General features: G+C 36.5%; 1 protein-coding gene across 1 annotated transcript; it reads right to left on the bottom strand.

Moving 5' to 3' along the window:
• Positions 1 to 2,395: 2,395 nt before the first annotated feature.
• On the bottom strand, positions 2,396 to 6,795 carry LOC143465223 (signal recognition particle subunit SRP68-like). The gene is made up of 7 exons (XM_076963415.1): positions 6,425 to 6,795; positions 6,105 to 6,303; positions 5,023 to 5,195; positions 4,677 to 4,866; positions 4,368 to 4,553; positions 4,065 to 4,197; positions 2,396 to 3,666 (listed from the first exon to the last, which is right to left on the bottom strand). Exons 1-7 carry the CDS (start codon positions 6,721 to 6,723, stop codon positions 2,957 to 2,959), a joined length of 1,890 nt encoding a protein of 629 aa, XP_076819530.1. The 5' UTR covers positions 6,724 to 6,795; the 3' UTR covers positions 2,396 to 2,956.
• Between the last annotated feature and the right edge of the window lie 4,180 nt (positions 6,796 to 10,975).

Raw genomic sequence — 10,975 nt, 5'->3', positions numbered from 1 at the left:
TGCACGCGAAGAAACCAAAGAACTGCTGATGAAGCTACAATACTGTGAACTGTTAATACTTGAACACCGTCAGCCTAAGTAACAAAAAGTAGTCTTCTAGACTCTAGACTACACCACTACTGACCAAAACGCCTGGGTTAAACAAACCTGGCCTGATACACTAATGGAAGTAAGGCTTATAGTCAAATCGTTTTTAAGTATTTTGGCTGATGTATATCATACTACTTAAACAGAACACCTTTTCAGCAGCACGACTTCCTGTTTGCCAAAGTCGTCGCATAGGAGTGTATGAGGCTCATTGGCAATTGTAACGTTTTTCACAACATGAGTCGAAATCTACAAACATTTCATATTGGTGCGATCTCCAGACCTATGCTTTGTGGCCTACATCTTTTGTTTTTCAGGTATTATTCCAGAAAAGATCGATCTAAGGCAATATGCCGTCTTCAGTTTGCTTTCAAGAAAGAAAATCCTAAGAGGCGCCGATCAATCAATTCAAACAATAACAACACGTTTATGCGCCTCCGTTCGCCTAGCAGCACGCGCGCGACTGGGAGAGAGACAAAAAAGCGAGATCCAGCCTCCAGGCGAAAAAAACGTGTCTGCTGGTTGCCCATGCGCACTCCGTATTGTACACGCTGTGGTGGCAGCATAGAAAAAAAAAAGCGGCCTCTTCACAACACGTTTGACGACGAGTGGAAAATTTTCAAATCACCAGCTGAATTACTCGAGCGGAACGTGATGTCACAATCACAACCGGCGCACTCACAACACTGACTGGTCGCTAAGGTCACGTGGTACAGTGAAAATCTGTGCGCCGTGATATATTGCGAGCGCAATTGATGCAATTCATTTGGGACTTGATTGGTATTCTGGTGTTCATTTGTATGGCGCTCTAGTTCCAGAATACTACTAACTGCCTTTCCTAGTGTCTTAGCTAATTTATAACTTTGCAATTTAATCATTAAAATATTAATTATTGAATGATATACTTTTTGTACCTAGGCTTATGATTTGCTGTTTTTTGGTTTAGTTTGTTTAATTCGAAGCTATAGAGTAGACGTAGCAAAGTTTGGGCTAATTTGTAGGCTAATTGATCATTTTGTATCATAGAATTAATCAATTAATTACCAAGCGAAATAAAAATAAATCTTTCTTCTTTCAAAATTGAAAAAACTGGTTATATCCAGGCTTTTCACAAATCCATACCCGAATCTGAACCCGGCCCAATGTCCATCTCTGATACTAACTGCTTTCAGTTTGAGTGTTTGATCATCCACAAAATACGCACTGCAAAAGTTTTAAGTAACTATATTTAAATCTCTAAAGTAGCAAAGCTCGGGGAATTTTGCATAAGTTAAGCAAATAAGCTAGAATATATAAATCGAACTCCAACACTTGCTGAAGCAAAAGTGCAAATAGGCCTAAGCCTGTTGGATTCTGTCGAAAATAAGCCGAGACGTTTTGGGTCTATTTACAGACTACGGGTAATTTCAACGTCTGCCTTGTAGCTCAAACTTAACTGAATAACCCAAAGCGAGCCTATTTCCCGATACCATTTGTTTCACCTATCTACTTCTACGCATGCAGCAACGACAGGAAGCATGGCCCGGTTTCCATTATTTGTTATTTCATTATGTATAGTAGATGCGGCGTAAAGGCTACTCAAGAGCAACTAATATGTATTATTGGTGAAACAGGTGAAACAAAACGATCCTTTGCTACGAGAAAGAAAGAACTTAATTCTGACATAAAAAACTTTCGATACCGGTACGAAGAGTTCTTTGAGTAAACATGCCTTGGAAAAAGAAACATGATAGATTGGAAGAATGCCCATGTACTTAATTTCCAATCAGACTACAAGAAAAGAAGATTTCTGGAATTGTTTTATATTAACTCGAAACAGGATGTAATAATCGATAAAAAGGACACATTATTGTCACCTATGTACTCGCAATACTTTACTTAAACCTGTTACATATACTGTATTTGTTTGCCTCTAACTGCTTGTTTTTTACCTTTGTTTTATTATCTAATTTTACGTTTCCTACGTCATACTACCATACATCATAATCGTTTCTTAGCTATTGATTGTATCTGGGTAATTTTATATGTTTGTACTTTTAAAAATGTTTCTTATTCTCTTATTGTAATCTGCCCTGACGAAGCTCACCCGCATAGGTTTGCGAAACGTTGGTTCATAAAAGAATTAATTCACCAACTAAGCACCTTTTGTTGCTGAAATTAAGCCTGGTGGCAAACATACTACAGTATAATATGTATTATTGTCGTTTTCTTGCTGTTGTTACAATTTAGTTTTCTTTAACTGAATAACAGAACCGCGTGTGCCTTATGTCTTGTTCTGGCCTGAAGTCACAGATAGCTAATGAACAGCTCTTAACTGCCACCTGGAGGCAGTACTTTATTCCCAAATCCCATTCAAGCAACACATACCAATCTCACAGCGCAACGGGTTACATAAAAAGCCCAGAGAAATGCTTTATGCAAGATTTTCCCTTGGAAAACGGTCACTTCTTTCCATAATTCAGCAGCGAACGTCTCACAGATGATAGTAAAACAAAGAGGTACGGAACACAATTTGCCAACATTGCACAAAAACATGGCATACAAACTGAATGAACCCAGTAGTTGCGACTTAAACGAATACTGGTCAGTTTTATGGTTCTGTCAAACCATAAAGATTTTAAGGTACTCATGATCAAACAATAACAAGTGTTATTAAGTTCCATTCAATCACCAACAAAAGATTATTTTCATGTGTTAACAACTTTCTTTTCTTCAAAAGGAAAGAAAAACATGGGCAACCTTTATCTACGCTTGGTAATATTTTATCTCTTGTAATCATTTTAAAACCAATTAAAAACAGCCACGAAACAAAAAACCCTCATCTAAAATCATTTGTTAACCAACCAATTTCTTTCACAACACCAATTTTTTATTTTTTTCCACCCCAGCCCCAGATATTGCTAAGCAGACCAGACAAACCAGCTTTCTGTTGTCCAGGTTTCTGGGCTAACTTCGAATCAAGCGAAGGAAATGTGACATGGTTTAGGGCCAAGTCGAAAAACAATGGTTTGCATGGTACTGGCTCAAAAGAAGGTGGAAAAGCCGAAGTTAGCTTGGGAACTTTGCTATTGGGCTTGTTTACTGACAACGATGAAACGGCGGGATCCTCATAATAAATATTCATCCTTTCCAGAAGTGGAATCGTTGTGTCAACTTTGGATTCATCTTTCTCCTGTGATTGGACGCCTTCCAGAACAGCCGAAGCATGTACTCTGTATCGGTTAAAAGCAATTGTTTCAATCAGATCTTCAATGCTGGATGTGTTTAGTAAATCAAACTCTGTACATGTGACATCTTGCAACATTTTTATGGTTTTCTTTGAATGTTCAAGGACTCGGTCATACAGGGCCATTGCTTCAGCCCACTTTTTATCATCAACGTAAGCCTGGGCTATGTAAAAGCATCGGAACGCCTGAAAGGCAATCTTTTGAGCATCAACTTCAGACTGCAGATCTGCATCTCCGGCAACACCAGGTAACCCGACGACTTCACCAAGGTTTTGAATTATTCCGTCATAAAGTCTGATAAAGTCTGTGGGTTTAGGCACTTTTCTTCCGGTATCGCCAGCGGCCATTTCCTCTGCAAACATACATATTCCAATTATGACATAAAGAGCAAAAGCTCCCTCAGTTTACTTTTAACATATTGTTAAGTTCCCAACAGTTTCAATCACACTGCTTTGTGAACCATTCACAAATGAGTTAAGGAAAGTTTTATTTCATTAAATGGCTGCAGTGCTGCACGCCTTATTACAAAAATAAAAACAATTGTAAAATAAACAAGTGTAGTTCTGACAGCTTATCACTACATGGTCATTTCAATAAAAATAAATGTCAATGAAAAACAATGTGAATAAAAGATGTGCCTTAGGAACAACACACCAAGCTAAAAAATATAATATTAAATATACTTTGCAACATCGAGCGCACAATACATGACTTCATCTTAACTGACTAATAAACACAAACAAAAAGTACCTGGATTGCTACCAGTTAGTAAGGAAAGCGGAGATTTTGCTCTTAGGTCGTCCACCAAGAGCCTGTTTCGTTGAATGGTCTTATTCAGTCTTATATAACTCAAGTAAGAATGCAGAAATTGTAGGTCAGACACCTGCGTTTAAAGTTAATGGTTAGTTCTTGATTTTGAAAACATCAGGTAATTTTTATGTTAACTTTTGTTGTGCAATTTACAGATACCATTTGAAATCATATTACATATGTCATTTTGAGGCAGTTATTTCCCACAAATGTTTGTTAAAGTTTCAATTTGAGATTTCTTACAGTGTCTGCCTTTTCAGTAGCTTTGGAATGAGGGTCTAGTTTTATGTCTTCTTTAGTACATTGCAATGCATCTTTGCACTCAGTAAGTACTTGATCATACATTTCAATACGAGAATCTCGACCAGCATCCTCAACAGCATCTAAGTCCTTGTCAAAATCTTTAACACCAATGAGGAAGAGCCGAACCTAAATCCCAACAAAAATGCAACAACAATTCAATGAAAGTCGAATTTGAATTGAATTTTAAATTCAAATTCAGAAATTGAATTTATTGCATTTAACTAACATGGCATTAACACATTTCGTTACCTTATTATTTTTTATCCTTATTTTTCTTCCTCTCCATATTATTTCACTCATGGATGCTGCTTTTCTCTCACGTGATTCTGCAATGAGCGAATCCAACTTCCCAGCAAGTAATGGATCTTGTCTTCCTGTACCATGCATCTGCATCAAATCATCAATGGCGCTCTGGTCTCCAATGGTGTATGCACAATATCTGTGTGAGAAAAGGCAAAAAGATAAAACACAGAATTTTCAGAAATATGAATACTGCTTGTCTGTTCAAGATCTTTTATAGCACAAATACCAAAAAAATAGCTTGAAACACTCTTAAAATATATGACTTTTGGCTTAAACACAAAGATCAACGAACCTTATATTTGGTCCAATTTCTTCAATCATATTTAAATAAACTGGCTGCTCCTCCTTTGACATAGTTTCACTTAACTTTCTGTATATTGTTTGAGTTTTTCTGAATAAGGCCATAGCCGCTTCCCACTCTTTCAACTCAAACATGAGAACACCGTTCATGTAAGCACCATAAGCCTGGCATAAAAAATTGCATTTTCTATTACTACATTCCAAAAAATGCAAGCAACTGGTGCTAAAATTAACTATTTGTTGAAAGTGAGGTGCAAGGGTTAGGACAAGTTAAACTTACATTAAATAGTTTCCAACAAGCACATCCGACAAAGCTAATGAATTCTGAATGGATTATGAACACATTGTTAATTAGTTGCAAGTGATAAGTGACAGTACATGTACTAATAAAGCATTTGTGTCTTCATAGCAAATACCGATACAATACTATGCTAGAGCCAACAGCAAAGAAGGAACCCAGTAATCTGTACTGCAGTTTAGTATAATATTTCACAAGTATAGATACACCAACTGTAAGTCAGGTTAGGCTTAACTAACACAAGATATATTCGTTTATCACTTAGGTCTGTATTAAGGTGAAGGTGAAGGTGGATTCCATATTAGATTTCAAGCATCAGGGAAAAGAAGTTAAGGTTCGCACTGCCCTGAGCCAAGCTTCGTAATAACTGTACCTAATTCGTGTCGTCTACACAAGACATTTATTCATATTTTATCCAAGTGACCAGCATCATGCACGTAGACTTAACATTGTGTAGTCATAACTGACTACCACTTAAGTCACAATTAATGGCAAATTTGTATTTTTTGCATCACGTTTTTTACAATAATTGCTTAACCAGTAAATATTATTGAAAATTCCTTTGTCAATATACTTAGCTGACAACTCTTTATTGATTAAAGATCAACTTGTTTTAGCACTTGCCCCTCACTTTAAACAAAACACTACTAGATATCAGTCTAGTCTTTCCTATTAAACCTTAAAACAACAATTGAAAAGTAATACATGCAAATAAGCGATCTAAATTAGTTCAACTTAGTGTACTGCACAAAAAACAGCCATAAAGTCCATGACACCTGCGCTTCCAGTTTTGTTCTTGGATCCACTTTCTCACTGTCCTCACATAACTTGTTCAATTCCATAGCACATGATACTGCTTTGCGCATTTTTTCTACCATGTGGTGACGTTTACGGGGCTGCGAATTCGCTTCTTGTTTTAAATACATGGCCATACTCCAGGCCCTTTCAGATGTCATGAGTAACATCAAAATATACCTAAAAATAAAAAATGCAAAACTCTAATAGCCTATATATATACATAAATATATATATATGTAAGATTTGCAAAACGAGTTGAAAAAACACAAGAAGTAAATTTTAACTCTGTCTCTTTTACCTTGGATCAGTGAAAATATTCTCAGTAACCTTCTTCGGAATAACTTTCCGTTTTTCACCCATTTTGAACTTCAGTACCTTGCGTATTCTTTTTAGTCTTCTGTTACAGTAACCGTGGTATCGTTGATAATCACCATGTCTTAGTCCATGTTGAGCTTGTGCATCCTTTATCACATGCAAAATGTCAACACTAAAAAATGCAAACTCGGACTTCATTACTTCCTCTTCATCTGACAATCTATCAACTTTGGGAGCAACATCGTACAGAGATTTGCCCCCTGCTTCAATTGCACCAGTCATTTTGAGGAAGGAATTAGAATCTTAAAGTGAATTATTGCACCTATATTGCAGGCCTGCATTTTTTAAAACAAAAATAATTAATTTTTGAAAGTTATTACTTCACCTTAAGTAGATCATACAATCAATCAATCATTCAATCATTTTATTTTTCGTCAAAGCGCGGTGGGTACGAAAAATCAAGCCAGTTGTTACTAACACGCGCCAATGAACAGGATCAAGTGACAAAACCGAAACGTGCTCAAGAGAAATAATGTTATTATTTGCTGGTAACAACTATAGCACGACCACTAAACCTATAATCAGGGTTGCCATACCGTCCTTATTTATAAGATTTGTCCTTATTTTAAAGGTCCGTGTCTTAGAAAATATGTTTGTCCTTATTTCTAAGATATGTCCTTATTTTCACTTTTGTCCTTATTTTTAGGGCGGAGATGGGCACTTTTGTCCTTATTTTGGGCATTTTGTCACCTTACGATACCATTTTGTACCAAAGAGATACCAAAATTATGAACATGCAGATAGTGTCTTGTTTTTTTTTTTTTTTTTTTTTAGGAACATTGGTTGCTTTCTCTTGTTGTACACTGTTTAAGGTGGTATTCCTCGTTCGTTTTCTAGTCGTCCTTATTTTTGAGTTGAGACTGATGGCAACCCTGCCTATAATTAGTTAAATCCATAAAACATTAGTTGAAAAGGTGAAAATTAAGCAGACGAGCAGGTGGTGTGTTCAAGCAACTGATGAATGAAAGTTGCTTCAATGCTGTGTATCAGTGGACAGGAAAAGAAACCCACCGTAAAGAAACCCCATCCCTGGCAAGAGCCCGGTTTCTGGTAGCCATAGTTTTAAAGAAGGGCGTTATTGATTAGCCTGAGTTTCTATAGCAAGAATGCACACCAATGATAATCTTTGGAAGATGTAATAACAATACTGCTCTTTGCAAGATGGAAACTTCTTTGGTACATCGACAGTTATGTACGGAAAAAGATGCCAATGCTCTCCAACAGATAGTAGTGTATACAACCAGCTGTTAAAGATAAGCGGTTAGGGGAATTACAGAATTGTGGCTAATGGATTTTCTTGGCCAGGCTATGTTTCATTTAAAATAATAATTTAACATTTAAGTTAATAAGAAACTGTGAAAAATAGCTTCAAACGCATGAGTTTTTCCGGTTAAGTAGTGGCAGCTGGCAGGCTCATTAACTTTTCGGGTGTAGTGCAGGAGTGCACAACCACACGATGTATTTGTATACTAAAGCTTTGACTCAAATTGTGACGTCATATGGTTGTGCACATCTGCACTAAACCCTTTCTTTTGAAATTTGAATGGCCTGGGTTTTTACCGTGCCACAAGTTTAGCAGAAGGTTATAAGCCTACAAGGTAAGCGAATGGTACATATTAAAAACCAACAAAACGAAGTCAAAATGAAACCTTTCCTATTTAAGATATGGGAATAAGTAACCTTTTCATATTCGTAGCAAACCACTGCCGGCACTTTGCTTCTGTACTTACACGTCGTTTTTATGAAAGCAATGTGAGCTGCCTTTTCACTTTCATTGACATCTTATATATTATTTTTCTAATCATGGTAGGTAACATCTAATGAATACAGGACAGGACCAAAGCGTATAAAAGAGTTATTTATACTCTTTGACAGGTCTAACAAACTTTTCTCTGCAGATTTGACATTTTTTCAAATCAAAAACGGCATAAAAAAACAAATTTTAGGATAAAATAATGCTTGATTTACATATGTCTTTTTCACATAGGCCTACGTCATAAAAATTCTTCTTATTTCGGGCTATTTGGTTGCTTTGGCATTTAATATAATATGCAACCAGACCCGAGGTTATTGTTAGCGACAAAACCGTTTTAAAATACTGTAATTACGGCGTTACTTTTTATGCTGGCCGCAAGCCAGATCCTAACTTATTTTAACCTTACACGGTCAAAATGATTTTAAATAAACAAAGCATTAAATTACCAGAATCTCGTCGGTAGTTACCTCATATTTTCACCAAACCAATGTCAAATTAATATTTCTTCATGAATATTTACAAATTATATTAGCTATAACACGACAAAATTTAGAAAAACAACAAAATCACTCTTCTTTATTTCTGTGCCTATTAATATGCTATGAGTTACACCTGTCATTTTTGATAAATTCACTTCGACTTAACTACCACAACAGCTAATATATTGCCATTTGATCACATATTATATAACGAATCGGACCCTCTGCACCCGATTCGTCTGCTTTCCGCCCATTGAAATGAGTGGAAATGCGGTATTATTTTCCCATTAGAATGGCAGGAAGTATGCCTTTCTTACCCTAGAGTAAAAAATATGCATTTGGAATGGGGAGATGTTTACTTCGGCAGAAATATAGTTTGTGGGAAACCCCATTGCTGAAAGCAGGTCCATTTTAATGGGCGGAAAAATAGACGAATGGGGTTCACAAACCATATTTGTGCCAAAGTAAAATTCTCCCCATTCCAAAGGCATATATCTTACTCTAGGGTAAGAAAGGCATACTTCCTGCCATTACAATGGGAAAAATTTCCCGTACTCTGGACCATTTTAATGGGCGGAAAGTAGACGAATGGGGTGATACTTCAAACGTCAATATTTTCGTTTTGTGAATATTTTTCCATCGTTCAAATTTGAGATTTCGAATAGTTATTAGGCTATTGTTATTCGTTTCCGTAGCAATAATAGCCTAATTAAATTACGCTTTGTAATTTTCCAATTAAATGAATTCTTTTTTATTTTTCCAACAATTGGTCAAGTCGTTTTTTTAAATCCTTTTAGTTGGTTTATAAGTTTAGTTTGATTCATATGGTAAATATCCTTTTTAACTATTTCACTTTTTGATCATAACGTTTGATACTTTATATAGACTGCTGAAATTTTGTAGCTCCCAATATTCCATACTTTCAGTAAATTTTTAAAACTGTCAAATGTTTCTCTTATAAAACCTATAACAATTATACAATTAAGAGGATTTTTTCAAACTTTTGTAATTAAGGTAAAAGGGCGGACCGGGCGCAAGCGATATGCTGGCGATGTGAAAAAGGCTTGGTTGCAACCTTATAAGGCAGAGAAATACTTGCCGTTTACCGCAACATTGTAGAACAGTGCTGCTAGGCCGAAAGCGCTTTTACAGCTTGGCGTGAATAAAGGCACCTGTCCCAGATATAGCCTAAGTTTTGTTAGCCTACATCAATATTTGACGAATTAGTTCGTGGCCTAAAAATTTATGCAACTTTTGCAAACTGTTGTAGCAGATAAGAATCAAAAGGTCAACTGCATGTCATAAATAGTTCTCTGAGGGCGGCCAGATAGCTAAAACAGTAATTGCCTATCCCTACAACCCACTGATGCAAACAAGATACGTAGCTTATAAGTATAAGTTATCTGCTGAGCATTTACAGGCCTAAAGTATGTTGGGTTGCATTGATCTTTTTATCCCTGTTATGAGGAGGTTATGAACCTCCCTGAACAGGTTTTAACAAAGTTATATACCGTAGTTGGATAGGTTTTACGAAGTATTTACGAAAGTTGCATAGAATTTTGCTTTCCCAAAAGGCTGCAGTAAACCTATTTTGTTTAGAAAGAAATGGTGCGTATTGATTGTGGTATTAACACACAATATAACTCTTCGATATTATCGATTTGTTAAGGGCTTGAGGGAATTTAACTGTGGTAGTAGTAGGAGTACATCGCAAAACTAAAGCAAGGGATCTTCTTGAAGGTTGCTAAAAAGCGCATTTCCTTTAGAATACCTCATATTTCGTGAAGCGTAACCGACCGTTTCGCCCTCGGCAGAAAGCCGGTTTGTTGTGTATTTGGTACGTCATATGACAGGTGTCGTCTTATTTACCTCTGCTATGATGTAACTTGAATACAGTTGTAGAGAATTGGCTTTTACATTCCATCGTCAACAGTTGAGTATACATTCAGGGCCTCTCAAACAAAACCATGACTAAAACATTGTTCATATAAGGAAACCGAACGCCATAGGCGTTTTCTCCTGTTGTTATCGAGATGAAGTCTGAACTGTTCTGTTAGTTAGTTGACGTTTGTCTGCTTTGTAGGCGTGTTCACTTCTGCCTTTACCATAGAGGCGTACAGCACGTTTTCACTGAACATTGCTAGATCAGCACGACACTGAGTATGTGACGTCATGATTTCCGCAATAAAAAGGGCTTGCTAGAGATGAAGTTGACATGATGAAATAATGCTGTAAAAGG

The sequence above is a fragment of the Clavelina lepadiformis genome, chromosome 1 (assembly GCF_947623445.1).
Source record: "Clavelina lepadiformis chromosome 1, kaClaLepa1.1, whole genome shotgun sequence".
Classification (NCBI taxonomy): domain Eukaryota; kingdom Metazoa; phylum Chordata; class Ascidiacea; order Aplousobranchia; family Clavelinidae; genus Clavelina; species Clavelina lepadiformis.
The sequence above is the reverse complement of the archived record's forward strand: the minus strand, read 5'-3'. Positions and strand labels throughout refer to the sequence as shown.